Source organism: Pristis pectinata, chromosome 25, assembly GCF_009764475.1.
Source record: "Pristis pectinata isolate sPriPec2 chromosome 25, sPriPec2.1.pri, whole genome shotgun sequence".
NCBI lineage: Eukaryota > Metazoa > Chordata > Chondrichthyes > Rhinopristiformes > Pristidae > Pristis > Pristis pectinata.
This window is the reverse complement of record NC_067429.1, coordinates 7,047,959-7,072,774: the sequence shown is the minus strand read 5'-3', so window position 1 is coordinate 7,072,774 and position 24,816 is coordinate 7,047,959. Positions and strand designations below refer to the sequence as shown.

At 46.6% G+C, this 24,816-nt stretch overlaps 1 protein-coding gene across 1 annotated transcript in view; it reads right to left on the bottom strand.

Moving 5' to 3' along the window:
- The window catches only part of LOC127583117 (alpha-2,8-sialyltransferase 8F-like), a 29,330-nt gene extending 5,644 nt beyond the window's left edge, over positions 1-23,686 (bottom strand). The window contains exons 1-6 of the mRNA XM_052038882.1: positions 23,188-23,686; positions 18,751-18,882; positions 9,371-9,460; positions 4,671-4,757; positions 2,539-2,683; positions 8-120 (exon numbers count right to left, since the gene is read on the bottom strand). Coding sequence (XP_051894842.1) covers positions 8-120; positions 2,539-2,683; positions 4,671-4,757; positions 9,371-9,460; positions 18,751-18,882; positions 23,188-23,285 — 665 coding nt within the window. The 5' untranslated portion in view covers positions 23,286-23,686. The remainder of the gene's footprint in view (positions 1-7; positions 121-2,538; positions 2,684-4,670; positions 4,758-9,370; positions 9,461-18,750; positions 18,883-23,187) is intronic.
- Between the last annotated feature and the right edge of the window lie 1,130 nt (positions 23,687-24,816).

Below are 24,816 nucleotides of genomic sequence, written 5' to 3'. Positions count from 1 at the left end.
AACTTACCGAAACACAAATTCAGCCATGTCAATTTCAGCCCCACAGCTGCTATTGGTCAATATCCCACTGTTTCCAATAACTGCACACCGCTTGTACTGTCGACTTCTGAGAGACGAATCCTGTTAAAGCAAGGGCAAGTCATCAACTCAAAGGAAGGTGTCCCGATGCTTCCTGTCGGAACAACACACATCTTCACATCCCCATTACGCAAGTAAAGCACGGGAGTCAGTAAGCAAAATTCAACACCAAGGGCAGCGTGGGCGGGTATTGCAGGCAATCAAGGAGGAAGGAGTCTCTTAAAAATGATAAGGTTTATGGGGCAACTTCAGAGCTGATGACCTTGAACAATTTCCAGAGGTGGAGCAATCAAATGCAGGGTGGACAACAGGTCGGATTTGGGGGAGTGCAGATGTCTGAGAAGGTGGACAGCACAGTGGCGCAGTTAGTAGAGCGGCTACCTCGCAGCGCCAGAGACCCAGGTTCAATCCTGACCTCGGGTACTGTCTGTGTGGAGTTTGCCCGTTCTCCCTGTGTCTGTGTGGCTGCTTCGATTTCCTCCCACATCCCAAAAATGTGCAGGCTTGTTGATTGGCCACTGTAGATTGCCTCTATTGTATAGGGGAGTGGTAGAACCTGGGGGAACTTCATGGGAGTTGAGGGGGGGGGGGGCGGAATGAAATGGGATTATAGGATTAGTGTAAAAATGGGTGTACGATGGGAATCAGTGGGCCAAAGGTATTGGTATTGGCTTATTATTGTCACTTGTACCAAGGTACAGTGAAAAACTTGTCTTGCATACCATTTGTACAGGTCAATTCATTACACAGTGCATTGAGGTAGTACAGGGTAAAAATAATAACAGACTACAGAGTAAAGTGTCACAGCTACAGAGGAAGTGCAGTGCAGGTAGACACTGAGGTGCAAGGTCAAACAAGGTAGATTGTGAGGTCAAGAGTCCATCTCATCATACAAGGGAACCATTCAATAGCCTTATCACAGTGGGATAGAAGCTGTCCTTGAGTCTGGTGGTACATGCCCTCAGGCTCCTGTATCTTCTGCCTGATGGGGGAGGAGAGAAGAGAGAATGACCCAGGTGGGTGGGTTCTTTGATTATGCTGGCTGCTTCACCAAGGCAGTGAGAGGTATAGACAGAGTTCATGGAGGGGAGGCTGGTTTCCAAAGGACCTGTTTCCATGCTGTATCTCCAGGCTCCAAGGATTGTGGGGCTACAGGGGATTACAGAGGTAGAGAGAAGTATGACCATGGAGAGACTTGGAAAAAAAAATGATGAGATTCTTAAATCAGAGACATTTCTTAACCAGGAGCCTGTGCAGGTCAGTAGTCTCAAGGGGAGGTGGGTGAATGCAACTTGGTGACAGAGGCAGCAGAGGTTTAGATAAGATCAGATTTACAGAGAGTGGGAAATGAGATGTCACTCAGGAGAACATTGGAATGATCGAATCTGGAGAGTTTTACTGTTATCGATTTAAGAGTTAAATCTAATGCAGATGAAAGGACTGAGGAGATGGGGAAAGCAACTTCTCCCAAAGGGAATGTAAGTCATATAAAGTTAGATAGTTTATGCCTTCTGGCTTATGTTAGCCCAGCTAATATCATTGGTTAAAGTTAAGCTAATATCATCAGCTTGTAGAGCTGCTGCCTCACAGTGCCAGAGACCCAGGTTCAATCCTGATCTCGGTGTTGTCTGTGTGGAGTTTGCACGTTCTCCCCACAACCATGTGGGTTTCCTCTGGGTGTTCCGGTTTCTTCCTACATTCCAAGGACCTGCGGGTCAGTAGGTTAATTGTCTACCGCAAATTACCCCTAATCTATAAGTGAGTGGTAGAATCTGGGGGGAAGTTGATGAGAATGTGGTGGGGTTAATGTAGGATTGGAGTAAATGGGTGGTTGATAGTCGGCACGGACTTGATGGGCCGAATAACCTGTTTCCTTGCTGTATCTCTCTATAGAAAGTTGTGTGAAATTAGTGGAGGAAGAGAAGTCACCTTCCATGTCTCCAGCTTTCTTTGTAGAGTATTTGTCGGCTGGTCAAAAGCCAAAGTCAAATTTATTGTCATATGCACATGTACGCACAGGTATAATGAAAAACTTACTTGCAGCAGCATCACAGGCACAACATTCACAAGAGAAAGAGATTAAACATAAATTATATAAAATTATACAAAAAAGAACACAATTAGAACAAAAGTAAGTGCAAAGTGGTCATAGTGTTGCTAACCTGAGGTAATGATTAGGGTTGTGCTGGTTGGTTCAAGAACCGAATGGTGGAAGGGAAGTAGCTGTTCTTGAACCTGGTGGTGTGGGACTTCAGGTCCTTGTGGAATGGAGCTCAAAGTGCTGGCACAAGGACCTTAAAACCTGTCTAATTGGGACAACTGCAACCGCAGTTATTTCACTCGCAGCACGGTAGCCAAGTCGAGACGGCCATTTGTTGCAGAACTACAGTGTGATATATTGAGAGCACAAACAAGCTGACTGCAGAAGGTTTACATCCCCAACTGAAACACCACACTCACCTTAGGAAAAATAGCGAAGATCTGGTGATGGATTTTTATCTTTTTCTTGGGTTCCGCCTCGTAGGTTAACTCTGTCCCAACTGGCGTGTTCTTCTGTGTGACCAGGCAGTTGTATGCAGCATGACAGCACCTCTTCAGCTCCCGTCTGAAAGTGCAGGTAACTACAACTCATTCAAGTGGAGAGGTAGATCTGAGTCAAGGTAAAACTGAAAGGAGAACTTGGCCTCTTCATTCACCATCCCCCTCCCTCTCTGATCTCAGAGTCCCCTCATACTCATGGAACAGCAGCTAATCTGTTGATTGGTCCTTCTAGGCTTTTGAGTATGCCAAGTCAATGTTCCCAGGTCCAGTGTCACTCTGGTTAAGTTTCTGGACTAACATTCTAAAACATTGGAATAATGGTATGAAAATATGATTCAAATCCCACCAAAGCAGTTGGGAACTTGAATCCAGTTAGTTAAATCTATGTTTTATTCAAAGAAGTCACTAATTAGAATCAGTGACCATATTTCTAAAACTTACCACATTCTGAAATTTCAAACCCTATCTGGCGGGCAAATGACCACAGCCTACAGGGATCTTGGGGTCCAAGTCCATAGCTCCCTGAAAGTGGCTGCATAAGTTGATAGGGCGGTATGGTTATGCTTGCCTTTATTAGTTGAGGGACTGAGTTTAAGAGTCAGGAGGTTACGTTGCAGCTTTATAAAACTCTGGTTAGGCTGCATCTGGAGTATTGCATTCATTTCTGCTCACCCCATTACAGGAAGGATGTGGAGGCTTTGGAGAGGGTGCAGAAGAGGTTTACCAGGATGCTGCCTGGATTCCAAAGTATGTGCTATTGGGAGAGGTTGGACGACCTACAGTTGTTTTTCTGGAATAGCATAGGCTGAGGGGAAACCTGATAGAAGTTTATAAAATTATGAGAGGCATAGATAGTGTAAACAGCCAGTATCTTTATCCCAGGGTCAAAACGTCTGAAACTAGAGGACATGCATTTAAGGTGAGAAGAGGGAATTCAACGAAGATGTGTGGGGCAAATGTTTCACACTGAGGATGGTGGGTGCCTGGAATGTGCTGCCAGGGGTGGTGGTGGAGGCAAGTACAGTAGAGATGTTTAAGAGGCTCTTAGATAGACACATGAATGTGCAAACAATGGAGAGACCATGTGCAGGCAGAAGGGAACATTTTGGGCTGAACAGCCTGTTCCTATGCTATCCTATGTTCCATATTCTATGACCCATAGTATGACAGATATTTATGGCACAGAACAAAGCAATTCATCCCATCATGTCCTTGCCAACTAAAAATGAACTCCAAGCTTCCACTTCCCAGCTCTTATAGATAGGGTAGATTGTAGAAAACTTTTTCCCGTAGCTAAAACTAGAGGGTAAGGGGTAAGACTTTTACAGGGAATCTGAGAAAGATTTTTTTTCACCCAGAGCATGACTGGAATATGGAACTCCCTGCCTGAGGGGGTGATGGAGGCAGAGACTCACACAACATTGAAGAAACATCTAGATTTGCATGTATCACCAAGGTGTAGAAGGCAACAGACCAAGTGAGATGAGTGTGATTAGTATAGCTGGTACTTGCTGGTCAATGTGGACTCAGTGGGCCAAAGGGCTTTGTTTCTGTGCTGGTCTACTGCCCTGTGGGTTACTGCTCTTAAAGTGCTCACCCAGTTACGGTTTACTTGGGGCTTTACCTTCACCAGCTTGTGAGTCCCAGGCCCTCGATTGAAGCAATTCGGTCAGCAGAATCAAAGTAAGTGAGAAAAAAAATTGAAAGAAGTGGGAGGGAGCTTGTGTGGAGCAGAAACACTACCATGAACCTGCTGGGCTGAATGTTAAGTTCAAGTTTATTGTCATGGGCATACACACCCAGGGCGTAAATGCCATGAAAATTAGTTTTTTGCAGCAGCAGCACAGTACGTTATAAATGACAAATATAAATCACATAAAATATAAATGACACAACAGAATAAACAAAACTAAACATAAATAACATGAGTACAAGTTGAAACAAATATAGTCCGAGGTAGAATTAGGGTCTTTCTCTGAATTAGGCTCTGCCTCTGTGCTGTAACAGCACTGCAAACGATTTCACTGATACACTAACCCTGGGAGCTGTACCTGAATTCCTTGGCTGCTGCTCCCTGCTGTTGCCATGGACAGTGCTGAAGCTGTGCTGCCCTTTTCATAATATCACTTTCCATCTGTCTGCAGACAAAAGCAAGAGGAAAGGTCAAAGAGAAAGGAGAGAAAGCAAATATTGTTTTCGTTAAAATGCACGACAGTGTAAGACGCCGGCAGGTCATTTGATTTAGGCTTTCAGCGTTAAACAAGAAATAAGAGGTTAGGTGTGCGTTCCCCTATCGACACCACAATCAGAACAACTTCTTCCTTTTAGATTTATTTTCCTTCGGTTGGTGAGGAATACACAGCCTGCCAATGCAATTCGGACATGCCTACTGTAAACAGAAAGCTTTCTGATTTAATACTCAGCTGGGAATATGATGGTTGGGATAATTACAGGCAGCCCCTGGGTTATGTCAGGAATCCGTTCCTGTAAACTGTTTGTAAACCAAACTGTTTGTAATTTGGAAATGAACAACAAGTGTGTGGGAAAGGATAACAGAAACAGCGGTGACGAGAGAGCGAGGAGGCGCAAGAAGGGCGGACACCAGCCAGCCTCACTGACTCGGTGAGATAATGAGGGTGTCTGCTCAGCAGTCCCAGCTCTGCTCAGTTCCACCCAGCCCCTGATTGCTGCGACTCTGGGGTGGGGAGAGAAGGCACACCGAAATGCTCCATTCCCACCCGGCAGAAGATGCCTGCAGCTCCTCAGCAGCCAGTAAATCCATCCCCATCTATCCCGCCGGTCTCCCAAACACCAGCTTGTATGTACGGGCTGTCCATAAGTTGGGCATTCGTAACCCAGAGAAGATCTGTGTGGGACTCTGGGGATAAATCTGGAACTAATGCAAATCTCAGCGGTTGTAACCATGGAACTACCAGATCGTCGTAAGACTCCATCCTGCAGGGAAGGAACCTGCCATCCTTACCCAGCCTAGTAGATGTGACTCCAGGACCAGCAATGTGGTTAACCATTGGGCAGGAGGTACAGAAAACTGAAGTCCCACACCACCAGGTTCAAGAACAGCTACTTCCCATCAATCATTTGGTTCTTGAACCAACTGCCACAATCCTAACCACCTCAGTTTAGCAACATTATGAGCACTTCGATCAGTTTGTGCTGAAATGGACTTCTTTTGTTCTAATTGTGTTCTTTCTTGTAAAAATTGTTTATATTTTTCTTGTGAATGCTGCTTATCTGATGCTATGTGCCTGTGAGGCTGCTGCAAGTAAGCTTTTCATTGCAACTGTGCAGACATGTACTTGTGCATATGACAATAAACGTGACTTTGACTGCTTCCTCAGTCCAGGAGCAATAATTACTGGTATTGTCAGTAACATCCACATCTGTAAGTGAATAAATGTTTAAAAATGCATGATCTGCTAATGAGTGTATATTGTACTTTTTTATACATATTTATTCAAGGGCTGTGGGCTTGAAGTGAGCCAGCATTTAATTGCCCATCCCAAGTTGCCCTTGAGAAGGTGGTGGTGAGTTGCCTCTTGAAACACTGCAGTTTTTCAGGTGTGGGTAGAACAAAATTGGGAAATGAGATTGAAATTCGAAAGTCACCATGTCTGAACTAAAATAAAAAAGCATTGTGTCACATGATTAAATGAGAGGGACATGAGATTCATATGAAAATGTCAAGTGAAAATTTGGAATAACAGGATTTGAGTGCACTGGATCGATCAGCATTTATTACCCAACCCCAACACACCACGATATCTTACAGGCGATCCCCGTGTTACAGGGCGGGTTGCGTCCATAGAAAATAGTCCGGTTCAGGATTTCCTGTAACGTGAAGCCACGTAATCTGTGCATGCTTCAGGAAACGCAAGTTGAAAAAAAATATTGTGTTTATTTATTTACTTTTTATTTCACCTATCTTCCATGAGAGTCAATTTTATTCCTCATCTCAAATTTTTGGGTGGAGATTTGTGAATTCTGTAAGGGCGAATTTTCATAACTCGAACCACTGCAACACCTGGGTCACCCGTACTACACAAAGAAAGGCTCTGAGATGCTCGGTGTGTCCAGTGTGTGACCAACCTATCCCATCTCTCCTTATAAATGAAAAATTCCATCACAGACAACATCCTGGTGAATCTGCTCCGGACTCTCTCCAGTACAATCATAGCTCCCGTATAGCATGGTGACCAGAACTGCACAAGGTATTCCAGCTGCGGCTTAACTAATGTTTTACACACTTTCTGTTCCTCATTTGAACGTTTGTCTGAATTTCTACCTTAACTTGTTTGCAAACATTCCCTCTGTGTGGAGAGAATAAAAGGTCCAGCAACATCGATATTCTCCTGATGATGTCAGTAACAAGCTCCATAAAGGACTGACAATGCAGGGATTGTGCTTCTTTGGCGATGAATAGTAAATAGGCTGGCAAACTCTTCCACACATAGACTATATCACTCCAGTACAAAACAGGAAAAGAACATGAAGCAGCATTCTCCTAAGCATCAGGCTGTAAAGTAATCCTTATAACAGCTTGCTATATATTTCAATAACCTTCTCATGAGCGTGTAATGTGCTTGTGAGGGAGTAGGTGACTTTATAGTTGCCACAGCCCTCCACCACTGGACGTTTCCCCAGATCATTTCTGTTGTCGGCTCACTGACAGAGACTGATTGCTTAAATTTCCCAGCAACATCATTTTGATGTACAGAGGTCCATAGCTCCCTGAAAGTGGCCACACAAATAAATAGGGTGGTAAAGAAGGCGTATGGCATGCTTGCCTTCATTAGCCGGGGCACTGAGTATAAGAGTAAGGAAATCATGTTGCACTATATAAAACCTTGGTTAGGCTGCACTTGGGAGTATTGTGTGCAATTCTGGTCGCCCCGTTTCAGGAAGGATGCGGAGGCTTTGGAGAAGGTGCAGAAGAAGTTTACCGGGTCACTGCCTAGATTAGAGGGTATGAGCTTTCAGGAGAGGTTGGGCAAACTTGGGTTGTTTTTCCCGAAGAGTCGGAGGCTGAGAGGTGACCTGATAGAAATTTATAAGATTATGAGAGGCATAGATAAGGTAGACAGTCAGAATCTTATTAGAAATGTCAAGTGCTAGAGGACATGCATTTAAGGTGAGAAGGGGAAAGTTTAAAGGAGATGTGTGGGGCAAGTTTTTTTACACAGAGAGTGGTGGTTGCCTGAAACTGGCTGCCAGGGGTAGTGGTGGAAGCAGATATGATAGCGGTGTTAGATAGACACATGAATATGCAGGGAATGGAGGGATATGGATCATGTTCAGGCAGAAGAGGTTTAGTTTAATTCGGCACCATGTTTGGCCCAGACATCGTGGGCCAAAGGGCCTGTTCCTGTGCTGTACTGTTCCATGTTCTATGTTCTATTTTCACTCCATCACTACCAGGAGGATAGAAGTAAAATAATTAGACCTTTAGTGCTTTCCTGCCCATTTCCCATAGTCCACATCTCATAAAGTCCCTGGATTTAGAACACAACTAATCGCTCACCTGTTCATTCGCGATTTTCAAATAAGGCCATTGAGCCTCAACCAACATAAAGCATTGGCTCATATGGATAAAGTGAGAGGGATGTGAGATGCATTTGGAAAGAGCAAGTGGAAATTTGGTAAAAATAGGGATGGACATGACGGAGGCCATACTGTGCAGAAAGGTTTTTTTTTATTACTTATTCATTTTTTAGTATCTAAGCCTCATTAGTAAGGCCAGCATTTATTCCCCATCCCTGTCTATTCTTGAACTGGGCCATCTCTGAGTCAATAACCTCGATGGATCTTGAGTAATCCAACTGAGGATGGCAGATTTCCTTCCCTAAATCGATACAAATAACATAGTTGTTCTGTGGTCATCATAATTAATGTCTTTTTTTTTGGAGACGTTCCCAATTGACAACTCAGTTTAAAGTCCACAGTTGCTGTGGTGAGGTTTGAACTCTGGCCTCTGGATTATTAGTTCATTGACATGGACATCAACATTTAAAAGGCACTTGGATAGGTACATGGATAGGAAAGGTTTAGAGGTATATGGGTGAAACATGGGCAAATGAGACCATCTGAGATGGGAATCTTGGTTGGCATGAACCAGATGGGCTGAAGGGCCTGGTTCTGTGCCATATGACTCTATGACTTAGCCACTGCACCATAACTGCAAAGCCGAAGAAAATTGGTCAACACTTGCAATCTGTTCTTCTGGCCCATGCTTCTCTGGGTGTCCCTCAGTTAGTAATGACATGATAGAAGTCTGCCACCTTAGACGACAGCTGTGGGCTGACATCTGATGGAGGAAGGAGACTGTAGTTGTGGAAAACTAGATGGGAGAGCAGCCGTGGACAAAAAAATGTGGAAACCTTGCATTTCCATTGTTAGTCTAATCAACCTTTGGATTATTAGAGAATATCTCCAAGTATGTTGTTTCTTCCACATAACCTCCTAATCCCACAGTCTCCACCACCAACAAGGGCCAGGGCTGTGGACAATAAGAACACCACCACCTGCAGGTTCCGACTGGGAATATATCGCTGCTCCTTCATCATTCCAGCACTGTGGGAGCACCTTCATCGGAAGCACAAGCAAGCGGTTCAAGGAAGCAGCTCACCACCATCTTCCCCAGGAGAACCAGTGACGGGCAATGATTGCTGGCACCTTGATCCTGGTAATGACCACAAAAAAATTGTTGGTAAGGAAGAAGAGAGGGAAATTTTACCGTTGAATGGGAGATGATGCCATCCACTTGTAGATTTTTTCACAGTCTGTAGAATTCCATTCCAGTGGGGACCAGATGTTCAGCTGCTGACTAAACAAAAATGCCGAATTAATTGAAGGACTGTGCTACAAGTCATTCACTGACATGACACATACTGTACATAACCTCAGGAATCTAACTGCACATTCACAGACAATAAATATGGTTCTCCTGCATTCTGTGGGAGGATTGCCCAATTACAAGAGATTAAATGAGACTGATCTGAACTAACTGAGCTGTAGAAAAATCACACTGAAACAACATACAACTCCAAAGGTGTAGACAGGATAGATGTTGGTATGATGATTTCTAAGGTTGGAGATTCTAGAACTAAAGGAGACAAAAGAGACGGCAGATGGTGGAATCTGGAACAAGAAAACAGAAATTCAACAGGGTCAGGCAGCATCTGTGGATGCAAAAGGTGGAAGTTGGTGTTTTGGGTCAAGACCCTGCCTCAGGACTGACGGGGAAGAGGAAAGATTACCAGTATATAGCATACCAAGGGGGGTGGGATAGGGACTGTTAGGTGATAGGTTGAACCAGATGGGGAGGGGATAATGGACCAATGGAATGAGGTGGGGGGGGGAGGGGATGGGAAAGGTGAACAAAGGGAATAGAAACCTATGTGGACAGACAACTGTGTGTGGGAGGAGAACGGGGGGTTACCTGAAATTGGAAAATTCAATGTTCATACCTTTGGGTTGTATGCTACCCCACTGGGTTATAAGCTACCCCATTGGGTTGTAAGCTACCCCACTGGGTTATAAGCTACCCCATTGGGTTATAAGCTACCCCATTGGGTTATAAGCTACCCCATTGGGTTGTAAGCTACCCCACTGGGTTATAAGCTACCCCATTGGGTTGTAAGCTACCCCACTGGGTTATAAGCTACCCCATTGGGTTGTAAGCTATCCCATTGGGTTATAAGCTACCCCACTGGGTTGTAAGCTACCCCACTGGGTTATAAGCTACCCCATTGGGTTATAAGCTACCCCACTGGGTTATAAGCTACCCCATTGGGTTGTAAGCTATCCCATTGGGTTATAAGCTACCCCATTGGGTTGTAAGCTACCCCACTGGGTTATAAGCTACCCCACTGGGTTGTAAGCTACCCCATTGGGTTATAAGCTACCCCATTGGGTTGTAAGCTATCCCATTGGGTTGTAAGCTACCCAAACAGAATACGAGATGTCGTTCTTCCAATTTCTGTTTGGCCTCTCCCGTAACAATGGAAAAGGCCAAGGATGGACAAATCGGCATGGGAGAGGGAAGCGAAGATAAAAAGACTAGCAATCAGAACTAGAATGAGGGGACATAGTCATTGAGTCACACAGCACAGAGCCAGGCCCTTTGATATATCAGGTCTGCACCAACCATCAATCACCCATTTACACAAATCCCATTTTATTCTCTCCTCGTTCCCATCAACTTCCCCCAGATTCCACACTCACCTACACACGCGAGACAGCTTACAATGGCCAATTAACCGGCCAATCTGCACACCTTTGGGATGTGGGAGGAAACTGGAGCAGGGGTCTCTATCCCACCCCCCTTGGTATGCTATATACTGGTAATCTTTCCTCTTCCCCCTCAGTCCTGAGGCAGGGTCTTGATCCAAAACACCAACTTCCACCTTTTGCATCCACAGATCCTGCCTGACCTGTTGAATTTTTCCAGCATCCTGGACTTTGTTCCAGATTCCGCCATCTGCAGTCACAATAGGAACAGATAAATTCCACGCAGACGGTGTTTGAGGTCACTTTAACTGAATCACCCACCAGCGGGCCAATAAAGCCGAAACCCAGCAAACTTCCCTGGCCTGTAAACTAATTAAAGCACAACAGGAAGAATTGGGCACGGCTAAGTGATCAGGATCTGGATCCCTTCAGAGTAAAGGCACTAATGGCCAAGGGTTGGGACCCTGATAGCTGGGATGGCAATATATGGGTACAACCCCGATGCTTGACATGGTGATGGTCCCGAGGATCTCCCACTGAGGGATGAGCGGGGCCCCACACATGAGAACTTGACTGTACAGACTCATCTGGTAACGGTCCATAGTCATAAGATGATGATCCAGGGAGACGAACACACGACTCAAGAAGAAAGAATGACTAGGGTGTGGAAGGCCGAGGAAAAGGGGACCATGCGGGATAAAAGACTGGGGAGTCCCTTGCCTCGTGGTTAACTTGGATGTGGGATACAGGTGCTGGCACGATGTTTCTGACCACAGGGGAGGCTAATGATTTGCTCCCCCTCTCCATACAAAGTAATATTAGTTACCAGATGCAAAGTGAGAATGGTGAACCTATGGATTTGTTCGCATGAATCCAGCGCGTGGTACTGAGGGTTTAGCTTGCTGCGGTAAACTGAGAGCCACAGGGCGCACCTTGGCATATCGTAGACGAGGGAATCATGGTACTTCAATCCATGGCTACACATCCTGGGATTTACCTGAGGTTAAGGTGGGATGGTCCAACAAGGAGCCTCTGAGTCAGGGGACACATGAATACATTGGTTCAACATGCGCCCACCCACTTGAAGGGGGTCCTGCTGGCTGTCTTAATAGCCCAACTGGGACAACCCTTGAGGGAATGGGGGTACTGAGGCAGCTTGAAGGCGGAAAAGCAAGAGTCAGAGCTCTGCGGCCAAAGGAAAGCTTTGGAGGCAGCAATCAGTGTGATGTAATCAGTGACCCCTGGTTAACTCGCAAGGAAATGTCTCTGGATCTTTTGAGGGCAGGGGAGGAACAGGCAGTAATCGATGGCATTCCTTCAGGAACCATGTACGCCTTATGGAAACATCATTGTGCTGGTAGGAAAGCTGAGCCTCGTACCCCCCCCCCCCCCCCCCCCCCCCCAGGGGAGAACTGTTTACAACCCAGGCTGTGGTAGAGAGGATAGGGAGTCCACAGGGTCACAGTGCCCCTCAACCTCTCTTTTTTTTAATTCCAAAATAAACTTTATTCATAGTAAAAGACAAACTATATATAATTATAAAACAGTGCAAGCCTTTACATTCTTGTACAGATCATTCATTAATGTTACCTTTTTATATAAAAAAACAGCACCGATGCCACACGTGTGGCTCCCTGGGGGCTACCCAGTCCTGTATTTACAATATTTAGGGGCTTTCTCGCCTGACCCCGCCCTTCCCTCTCCAGTGGCAGAAGAACCATAAACTGTAGTCCTTCCCCACCGAGCCTTTGCGTTGGCTGCACCCAGCTTCAGTGCGTCCCTCAGCACGTATTCCTGCAGCCTGGAACGTGCCAGTCGGCAGAATTCCCCTACGGACATCTCGCAGTGCTGGCCCTCAACCTCTCGCACAGAGGTGTGGTCAGGGTCCTCAGGCAGCCAGAACGATCTCCACCAGGGGAGCCCAAGACCTTATGTCCCCATCACTTTATAGAACATAGAACATAGGTGGAGAGATGGGAATAAGCAAAGGGTTAACGCTGTTAGACACCAGCGCTGAACGCTTGGTTTTAAGTGGAAACCCTGACTGGCATCAGGGGCTCCAGGTGTGGGTAGAGGGGTTTGGGGGATCTATGATAAAGGCACGAAAAACAACGGCTTGATTGGCTGTTGGGGGGCGCCCGCCAATGGAATCCCGAGTACTGATAGTCGCGTTACCTGAAAACATATCTGGGATGCAGGGTCAAACAGTGCAGGCTAAAGTGGGAAAATTCACATTTGGCATTCTAAAGGCAACGGTTTTAGTGGGATTAGTGAAGTGGGAACCTCCCACGATACCGCCACCTAGTGCCGTGGTCTGCGTGAAGTGGTCTCAGATCCCGAGAGGACACTTGGAGGTCTCAGACACCAGCAGAGTTGTTAAAACAAGGTGTGATCAGGCATTCAGCGACTCGGGTTCAATCCCAGCCGCTGCCTGTAAGGAGTTTGTACATTCTCCCCGTGTCTGTGTGGGTTTCCTCCGGGTGCTCTGGTTTCCTCCCACATTTCAAAAGACGTACGGGTTAGGAAGTTGTGGGCATGCTATGCTGGCGCCGGAAGTGTGGAGACACTTGCGGGCTGCCCCCCAGAACACTCTACGCAAAATGATGCATTTCACTGTGTGTTTCAATATACATCTGACAAATAAAGAGATCTTGTCTTCAGCCTCAGGGTACAACAGTCCTGTTTGGCCAGTGAGGAAATCAGACGGCAGCTGGAGATGACAGTTGATTATCGCCAGCTAAATAAACCCGCCCTTCCGTTAACTGCTGCCGTCCTGGACATGGGGACTTTGGTGGGAAGGATGTCACAGGGAGACAAGAAGTGGCACGCTGTAATAGATCTGGCCAATGCATCCTTTTCCATTCCCCTGTCGCCAGAGTCACAGGATCAATTTGCCTTCAAATGGGAAGGCAGGCAGTACACCTTCACCAGGTTGCCTCAGGAGTATGTGCATAGCCCTACCTCATCTCACAGACTGTACACTTTCTCCCGATATACAGGTAGCCCAACATCTTACCAAGAGGACCCACCTAGGAGTGGGTAGCTAAAGCCCTGGACATGCTGGTCAGCCACATGAGGGACAGATGGGTGGTTAACCTACAGAAGGTTCAGGGGCCAAGTCAGACAGTCCAGTTTCTGGGTATCCAGTGGGTCTCAGGACATTGAGTGATTCCAGATAAAGTACAAAACAAGATAGCTGAAATGGCTACCCCTCCCCCCCCCCCCCCCACCAATAAGCAAGAGACACAAAGGTTTGTGGGGCTGTTGGGCTACTGGAGGCAGCACATACCACACCTAATTGTCCTGCTATACACAGTAACTAGGAAAGAGGCAGCTTTTGAATGGGGTCCAGAGAAACAATAAAAGGCGTTCGGGGTTGCCAAGGAATCAGCGGCTCGGGGCCTGCCCCTTGTTTACCCGGGCTGCCATTTCAGTTCCAGGTATCCATCCATACACCACAATGCCACTGGATGGAGTTTGTGGCAGAAACAAATTGGAGTGAACACCCCCCTAGGGTTCTGGTCCCACACCCTGCCCGACGTAGCTGAACAATACACACCCTTCGAAAGACAACTGCTAGCCTGCTATTGGGACAGAAGCCTCCACAGAGGGGAGCCAGGTCACCATGAGACCCAACCTGCCCGTAATGACGTGGTGCTCACAGAGGGCTCCACTAACAGGGTGGGGAGGGCACAGCCAGCATCCATCGTGGTAGAAGTGGTACATCGCAGAACAAGCAAATAAGGGTCCGGAGGGGGTCAGTAAGTTACACAAACGTATAGCCCACGCGCCCGTAGATAAGTGCACGGTCACCATCGACCCTCCCATCCCAGTGCCTCCCTCTCCTGTTACGTGGGGAGTGCCGTACAAACAGCTGCCCGAAGCAGACAGACACCATGCTGGGTTCACAGATGGCTCCTGCCGCCGGACAGCCGGTGTACGTGGGTGGAGAGCTGCTGCTCTGAACCCAGTCACAGGAACAGTTCTCCAGCAGCAGGAAGAGGGCGGTTCCAGCCAGCCGGCTGAACGGGTGGCAGTCACCTTGCCACTGCAGCACGGAACAGATCAGCTACACAGACACACAGGGTCCTGGGCAGTGGCAAGTGGGATGGCCGTGTGGATGTCAGGATGACAGAGGAGCAACTGGCAGATCCAAAGAAAGACCCCGTGGGGACAGGCACTCTGGGAACAGATATGGGAGGCAGTCTAACGAGTGAAGATCACTGCTTTCCATGTAGACGCCCACCAGAAAGACTCCTCTCTGTCCACCACCTTTGATGATCAAGTGGACCAGCTGGTCCGGGTACACCAGATGAACACCCCCGAATCCCGTGCAATGAGACAATGGGCACATAACACGGCTGGGCATCTGGGCGAGCATGGTACCGTTGAATGGGCGAAGCAATGAAGTCTACGGTTACCAGGGGACATGACTAAGGAAGTTGTCACTGCGTGCGATGTTTGCCAGCAGGTGAAGAGGAGAACCTTCCCTGAAAGTCTGGCTGCCCTCATTAAAAGGGGGACTCTCCCAGCCCACGTATGGCAGATCGATTACGCTGGACCCCTGCCACAGCAGCAACGATTTGAATACTTGCTCACTATGGTTGACACCTATTCAGGTTTTCTGATGGCAATCCCTTGCGCAAAAGCTGATCAGGACCATACTTTGAAGGGATTGCAGAAGTTAATCAGTTGTTATGGGGACCCACAAGAAATACAATCAAATAATGGGTCTCATTTCTCAGGACAAGCCGTGAAAAGACTGGGCTGCCAGCAAGTCCATGACTCATTGAAAGTGGCTACACAGGTAGTCAGGGTGGTTAATAAGGCTTTATGGAATGCTTGCATTTATTAATCGAGGTATTGAGTACAGGAGTCAAGAAGTTATGATGCATCTCTATAGAACTCTGGTTAGCCACATTATTGCATGCAATTCTGGTCACCTCACTATAGGAAGGATGTCGAGGCTTTAGAGAGGGTGCAGAGGAGGTTTACTAGGATGCTGCCTGGATTAGAGGGCATGTGCTATCAGGAGAGGCTGGACAAACTTGGGTTCTTTTCTCTGGAGTGGTGGAGGCTGAGGGGTGATCTGTTGGAAGTGTATAAAATTATGAGGGGCATAGATAGGGTGGACAAGCAATATCTTTTTCCCATTATTGAGCGATCCAATACCAGAGGGCATGCATTTAAGGTGAGAGGGGGTAGGTTCAGAACAGACATGAGGGGTACGTTTTTTACTCAGAGAGTAGTGGATGCCTGGAATGCGTTTGCCTGATAGGGTGGTGGAGGCAAATTCATTGGGGGCTTTTAAGAGGGGCTTGGATGGGCACATGAATGAGAGGAAAATGGAGGGATATGGGCATTCTGTAGGTAGGAGGGAATAACAACATTTTGGGCCGAAGGGCCTGTTCTGTGCTGTACTGTTCTATGTATCACATACCCTATTACCCACCAAGCATCCAGGCTGATTGAGAGGATGACTAGACTTTTGAAGCAACAAATCCATCTGTTAAAACCAACCCACACCCTACAGAGGTAGCTGGCTGTACTACCTCAAGCCTTATACAACTTGAATAACAGACCTCTACCTCAAGGATCACCTATGACCAGAATGATCAAGTGTACCCTGGACCTTGAAGAAGAAGCAGGCACTGTAGAAGGGGCTCCCACAGTGGGTGGGATAGAATGGGTGCACATGCCGAATTCTCCGGCTTGCAAAGGGGAGATTATGGCAAATGGAGACGATAAAACTTACTGGGTATCAGTACAAGGGAAAGACCATTGGGTGTGTTTAAACAGGGAGAAACTGATGAGACGAGAGTAATCTCAGACTTTCTAAAAACTTATAATAACAGATGCTTTGTTTTCTTTTAGGTGACATAAGAGTGCTGGAATTAATCCCAACAACGACATGGACCCTCCTTCAGGTAGAGAGTACTGTCTGGACGTGTGGGAAGGACACGCAAGGACCTCGCCCCAACGTGGAAAGAGGAGACGTCCTCGAATGCGACACCACCACCCCCCACCCCCCCCCCCCCCTTCACACCCACGTAAAAATTGGTTTGTATTTTGGATTACTGTGAGGGAATTGCCAAGGAATTTTTGAAAGGTGCCAGAAAGTTAGAAGAATGTGTATCTAATGGACTTGAAGTAAGCTGCTTGATGGGAAATAATTAGCGATTGGCCATAACGCGACTGTTTGAGATAGTTCACAAGCGGCTGTAAGGTTTAAGCAGTCAGTAACATTGCAGTATGGCAGTGTGGGATGGAAATAGCAGCACTAAATGGAAGTAATATTATTGTGAGAGTGAGTGCTGAAATGGAGTCTGGAACTTGACTGTGTATGAAGTATTCGTGGCAAGGAAACAGATGAGGCTCCGAGTGGGGCAGAGCTGGTGGAGCCAGTTCTGGAAGTTTTGCATCTTGCTATAACTATAATATTGGTTGTGCTTGTAGTGCAGTTCATCTTAGCTTTCTATTCTCATTTAACTTTATTGTGGTAATCCCGCTGTTTAAACATTTATGATGTAATCGATTTGCATTTAGTGTAATGTTTTGTTCCATATAATGGGCCTGTACTCGCTGGAGCTTGGAAGGATGAGGGGGGATGTCATTGAAACCTACCGAATATTGAACGGCCTGGATAGAGTGGATGTGGAGAGGATGTTTCCAGTGGTGGGAGAGTCCAGGACCAGAGGGCACAGCCTCAGAATAGAAGGACATCGCTTTAGAACAGAGATGAGGAGGAATTTCTTTAGTCAGAGGGTGGTGAATCTGTGGAATTCATTGCCACAGACGGCTGTGGAGGCCAAGTCATTGGGTATATTTAGGGCGGTTGATAGGTTTTTGATTAGTGTCAAAGGTTACAGGGAGAAGGCAGGAGAATGGGGTTGAGAGAGAATAATAAATCAGCCATGATCGAATGGTGGAGCAGACTCGATGGGCCGAATGGCCTAATTCTGCTCCTATGTCTTCTGGTCTTATAATGTATCATTGAGGAATCAAGGGGTGGAGTGTAAGGGAAGAGTTAAATATGCCAGATGTCATATTTGATTCCTCCTCGGTATGTACAAAAATGCGTAACACAAAATGGTGGTTATAAGACAAAATGGTGTCAGCTTGGAATGTGGGAATGTTTTGAGAAAGTAAAAGGCTAACAGTCCACAGCCTTGAGAGTCGATAATGATTAAAAACATGGAAAAGGAAAATGATGTGCAGGGGTACTCTGGCTTTAGATAGAGAGAGGGAGAGGGGGAGAGAAGAGAGAGAGAGAGAGGGAGCGAGAGGATAGTGAAAGTGGCTATTGGACACCTGGGGTTCCCTTCGGCACTGTATAGATCAGTTCACTGATTGATAAGTATTCTTTGTCTTTATTGTTCTGCAGTTTATTGAAGTGGTTAGTGAGTGGTTTCAATATCATCCTAATAAAGTCATGTCCTTATAACCTTTAACACATGTACAGTGCCTCTTTTGTGTGCGAATACTCTTGCTGCTGAGTCAGAAAAGAACAAGGAACGAACTTTAAAATATTTTCACTGCAACCCCAGTAGCCAACCAAGCACTTCACCTGTCTCCAGATCTTCCATTAACAGGGCTTTTAACCACTTTCCCACCTACCCCACCCGACTCTGCTCCCTTCCCACCACACTCCAGCCAGCACCTATCCAAGGACAATGCTTGCGTCCGTCACACAGATTTGATGTCAATGTGGTACTGGTTTCAGTACTCGAGAATTTCACCTGGGATTAAGTGCTACCAAAATTCTCCCCTTCCTGCCACTGAATTTTCATCATTTATAGCAATTCTCCTGAGTAGCCTCAAGTCACGGATGGAAATTCCCCCTCGCTCCCCTCCCTGAGGAGATTCAAGCCCCTGGATCCTTACCTGGAAATACACGTTCCACACCCTCTGTCGCCTCTGTCACTGTCATTTTGCCTCTCCTCTTCACTGTCATTGACTTGTAAAGTCGGACCGAGCATATTGTTCAGCTTCAGTTTAGACAGCTGACCCATATACCTGCAAGAGAAGAGAACTGAACAGCCAAAAGGCAACGGAAGCAAACTATTTCGGTGACAGTGCACAGGAAAGAAATTAAAGATTGTGTTAAATCCAAGGAACTTATAAAGTGACCAGGAAAAGCAATAGGCTTGATTGGGAGCATTTTAGAAGTCAACAAAGGGAGACCATGAAAGTAGTCTGGCAAGAAGCATAAAGATGTTTAAGGTACATACAGAGGATAAGACTAAAGAAGACAAGTATGGGCCCCTTACAGACGGAGGCAGGAGAATTAATGGAAATGGCAGAGGTGCATCTATCTTCGGGGTAGACAATACAAAAAGTCCTGTCAGAATCTACTGAGAATGAAGAACTTATCATCAGTCAAAAGTAGGTGAGCTTTTTTTTTTGTCTAATATGCTGGACTTCTTTGAGGATGTGTCTGGTAGAATAGATAACTGGGGACCTGTTAATATGGTGTAATTGAATTTTCATAAGGCATTTGTAAAGGTACCATACAAGAGGTTGGTCAGTGAGGTTAGAGCACATGGAATTGGGAGTGGTATACTGACACAAATTGAGAATTGGTTATTGGACAGAAAGTAAAGCTTTTCACAACCTACTGTATATCAACAACTTGACAGGGAGGACCAAATGTTATATTTCCAAATTTGCTGACAATGCCAATCTAGGTGGGATTATGAGTAGGGAGGTGGATGTAAAGAGGTTTCAAACGAATATGAACAAAGAGTAAATGGGCAAATGGAGCATAATGTGGAAAAATGTGAGGTCATCCACTTTGGTGCACAGGACAGGAAAGCAGAGTATTTGTTACATGGTGTAAGACTGGGTTGATTGGGGTGATAGTGTTGATGTCCCTGGGTGTGCTCCTGCACAAGACACTGTAGGTCAAAAAGTAGGCATGCCAAGCAATGAAAAGTGCAAATGGTATGTTAGTCTTTATCACGTGGCCATCTGTAAAGATGTCTTATTGCAATTATCCAGGGCCTCAGAGAGTGGCATGTGGAGGCAAGGAGGTGATGAAGGAGTGCGGTATGGAGGTGTGGGTTGGTAAGGTTGCTTGGGATGGTGAGGTGGTGAGAGATGGGATGTGGTGAGGGTGGTGTCGGGATTAGGGGTGGTAGGGTGCTGAGGGCAGTGAGTGGTGTGAGAGAGTGAAGCAATGGAGTGTTAGGGTGCTGGGGTAGTGAGGCATGTGAGGGGTGAACAGATGGGGGTAGAGTCATGGAGTGGTGATGGGTGAGAGTGGGTGATGGGGGTGGTGAGGGGTGTGAGGGACTGAAGTGATGGGGGTAGGGTGCCCAGGATGGTGAGGGGTAGGAGGAGTTGACGGGGTGATGAGGGGTGTGAGAAGGTAGGACACTGGGGCTGGTGATACAAAAATGAAGCGGTACTGTACCCCAGTGTTTATACAGTGACAGACCCATCCCCAACAGTACTGTACCCCAGTGTTATACAGTGACAGACCCGTCCCCACCAGTTCTGTACCCCAGTTGTTATACACTGACACACCTGTCCCCAGCGGTAATGTACCCCGGTGTTATACAGCAACAGACCTGTCCCCACTGGTACTGTAACCCAGTGTTATACAGTGACAGACCCATCCCCACCAGTTACTGTACCCAGCATTATACAGTGACAGACCCATACTCACCAGTACTGTATCTAGTGTCATACAGTGACAGACCAGTCCCCACAAGTACTGTACCCAGTGTTATACAGTGACACACCTGTCCCCACCAGTACTGTACACTGGTGTTATACAGTCACAGGCCTGTCCCAACCAGTACTGTAGCCCAGCATTATACAGTGACAGACCCACTCCCACCATTACTGTACCCAGTGTTATACAGTGACAGACCCATCGCCACCAGTACTGTAACCCAGTGTTATAGTGACAGACCCTTCCCCACCAGTACTTACCCCAGTTTTATACAGTGACAGACCATTCCCCACCAGTTCTGTACCCCAGTTGTTATACACTGACACACCTGTCCCCAGCGGTAATGTACCCTGGTATTATACAGCAACAGACCTGTCCCTACTGGTACTGAACCCCAGTGTTATACAGTGACAGACCATTCCCCACCAGTTCTGTACCCCAGTTGTTATACACTGACACACCTGTCCCCAGCGGTAATGTACCCTGGTATTATACAGCAACAGACCTGTCCCTACTGGTACTGAACCCCAGTGTTATACAGTGACAGACCTGCCCCCACTGGTACTGTACCCCAGTGTTATACAGTGACAGACCCATCCCCACCAGTACTATACCCCAGTGTTATACAGTGACAGACCTGTTCCCACCGGTACTGTACCCCAGTGTTATACAGTGACAGACCCGCCCCCACTGGTACTGTACCCCAGTGTTATACAGTGACAGACCTGTCCCCACCAGTACTATACCCCAGTGTTATACAGTGACAGACCTGTTCCCACCGGTACTGTACCCCAGTGTTATACAGTGACAGTCCATCACTACCAATAGTACCCCAGTGTTATACAGTGACAGACCCACCCCCACTGGTACTGTACCCCAGTGTTATACAGTGACAGACTCATCCCCACCAGTACTATACCCCAGTGTTATACAGTGACAGACCCGTCCCCACCAGTACTGTAACCCAGTGTTATACAGCGACAGACCCATCCCCACCAGTACTGTACCCCAATGTTGTACAGTGACAGACCCATCCCCACCAGTACTGTACCCCAGTGTTTTACAGGGACAGACTTGTCCCCACCAGTACTGTACCCCAGTGTTATACAGCGACAGACCTGTCCCCACTGGAACTGTACCCCAGTGTTATACAGTGACAGACCCATCCCCACCAGTACTGTACCCAAGTGTTATACAGTGACAGACCCTGTCCCCACCAGTACTTTAACCCAGTGTTATACAGTGACAGACCCATCCCCACCAGTACTGTAACCCAGTGTTATACATTGACAGACCCGTCCCTACCAGTACTGTATCCCAGTGTTATACAGTGACAGACCCGTCCTCACCAGTACTGTAACCCAGTGTTATACAGTGACAGACCCGTCCCCACCAGTGCAGTACCCTGATGTTTTACAGGGACAGATCATTAGAGCCAACCACAGCAAACAGCCAGCTGAAAATGACAGAGCAGAAAGAAAAATGCTATAAGTAAAATAAGTTCTTAATGCAAGGAGAGAAAGCAAGGCAGTGGCCTAGTTGGATCGCTCCTTCAAAGAGCCGCTGCAGGTCTGACTACAACGGGCCAAAGAGCCTCTTTGTGTGTTGCATCATTCTGCGGTTAGTCTGTCTGCTGTCAAAAACACATGCACCATGCCCTGATGCTGATAGGTTCTGTGATTTTTAATGTATAGTTTCAAATCATTTGCACATTTTGCAATGTAATGAGTGGCCTCTAAATGCACTCTGTTAATCCCAAAAGGTAAATGATAGAACGTCATTATAATTTGGCAATACACTATCATGAAAATATATGCTTGAATTAGCAACCATGCTGTTGACAGAGACTCTGTATTTAGACTCTCGTCTCATTTTGCTATCTACTAGTTACTTATACTGAGCAACTGACCTTTTATCCTTTAGAAGTAACACAACAATTAATCTCATCTCTCTGCTTTCTAATCTGAAATAATATGGAATAGCATACGGCTGATTTATTCCCAGTGCCTGTACCAATGATGCTTTTTAACCCTATTTATTACTGGAAAATGCACAGGAAAGATCCCAGAAAACATTGTGTCTTATAGAGTCAAGAGCTTGATCCTGACACTGGAAAATTCACCACAGTCAGTTCTTTTAAAGGAAATGGACGTTCTCAATTCCCACCCTCTTGCCCCAAATCTAAATGACCCTTTTTTGCAATAATTAATCCAAAACTTAGATGAACAAATTTTGAAGATTATTTTATACAGAAGGGCAAGAGGAAAGACTTTTGATCAACTCGGATCTGGAATGCATTGCTGGGAGTACAAGTCAAGGTGGGTTGAATTGTCGCATTCAGAATCGAGTTGAAGAAGGGAAAGAGTTGTAGGGACACGGGGAGAGGAGGGGGTAGTGGGACTGGCAGATTGCTCTTGCACGTAGCTGGTATGAACTCGACAGCTGGAACGGTCTCCCTCCGCACTATGTGACCCTGTGGACACTCAAGCCAAACTCCACTCAATAACAGGCCACCTGCGCCGTTCCCTCGGAAATGGACAGACACCGTAGCACAGACCACACACGGTAGCAGTGCGGTCCCCAGAAGCACCAGCTCACCCCAATTCCCTGAAAATAAAAGCCTTCGTGTTATCGCAACGTACCTGTAATCGAATGAGTATTCCAAATGTATTATTCCAAGCAGAAAAATGCAAACCATACAGCTTAACAACAGCATCCTGAAGGAACACATCGCAGCCATACCAATCGCGAAGCTACAGTCAAGACTTAAACCGATTCCTTATTCATTTGAAGGCGATCTGTTTTATTTTTCCCTAGAGCTGGTTAGAGGTCCTCGGGCACGCTCCAGTGTGTGCACCTGATGTGTTGAAAGTGCCGGCAGCAAGGGACGGCAGATCGTCTTTCCATTCCTACTGCATCTCGGCTCCTTGCCACTGACTCTGCCGTGCCTCAGTGAGAACGGACCTGTCTCTCACTCGCCTTCACACACCATTCCCTCCACTCCACCCCGCCCCTTAACATCACCGCCTGGCTTCGTGACTGAAACAGCACACAAGAGGGGCTGTCACAGAATCAACTGTCTATTTCACTGCTGGTACAGAGAATTTTTGGATTTGCCCTGTCTCGCGACTGATGACTACATCAAGACAAGCTCAGAAATGAATCTCCCTTGGAGCACATTCACCCTTGGTTATTTGTTTCTACTTGCATTTGTAGGCAAGGTCAGGTTCAGTGACAGACATTGCTGAGAGCTAATCATTGGCATGGTTTCTGCCTCTCCTCGTCGCCTTGAGCCAATGGCGTTATTGAAGGTGGGACTTCCTATCCCTACAGTAAATCCAAACGGATTTTGTATTCCGAGTCTGAAGGAGGCTGTGATCCTATTTACTACGTCCCGTTCCTGACAGCCAGGTTGAGTCCTAAGCAGTGCCATGTCAAATTCTAAGTGAAAACCACAGAACAATTGGGCTGGTTTTTAAGGAAGAGATGGTTCAGGCAGAGTTGAAGGGCGAAGAGAAGGCAAACGAGTGCAGAGCGCCCTGTGTTAGGACAGAGATACAGAGCACATTAAAAGACTGCTTATCATAAATTTAAAAAATACTGCAATTGCTGGAATTCTGAAATAAAATAGAAAATGCTGGAAGCACTCAGTAGATCAGACAGCATCTGTGGAAAGAGTTAGTGTTTCAGGTCTGAGACCCTTGGTCTAGACAGATTATGACCGTTCTAGAAGATGAATGATCTCGACCCGAAACGTCGACTGTCAGATGCTGCCTGAACCGCTGAGTTTCTCCAGCCTCTGTTGTTCCAGATTCCGGCATCAGCAGTCTCGTGTGGCTTCTGATTATGAAAGGGGTATTGGTATTGGTTTATTATTGTCACTTGTACCGAGGTCCAGTGAAAAACTTGCCTTGCATACTGATCATACAGGTCAATTCATTACACAGTGCAGATACATAGAGTTAGTGCAGAGTGGATTGAGGTAGTACAGCTAAAAACAATAACAGAATACAGAGTAAAGTGACACAGCTGCAGGGAAGCGCATTGCAGGTAGACAATAAGGTGCAAAGTCACAAGGTAGATCGTGAGGTCAAGAGTCCATCTGAACGTATAAGGGAACCATTCAATAGTCTTATCAGCATGGGATAGAAGCTGTCCTTGAGTCTGGTGGTCTGTGCCGTCAGGCTCCTGCATCTTCTGCCCGATGGGAGAGGAGAGAAGAGAGAATGTCCCGGGTAGGCGGGGTCCTCAACCATGCCGGCTGCTTCACC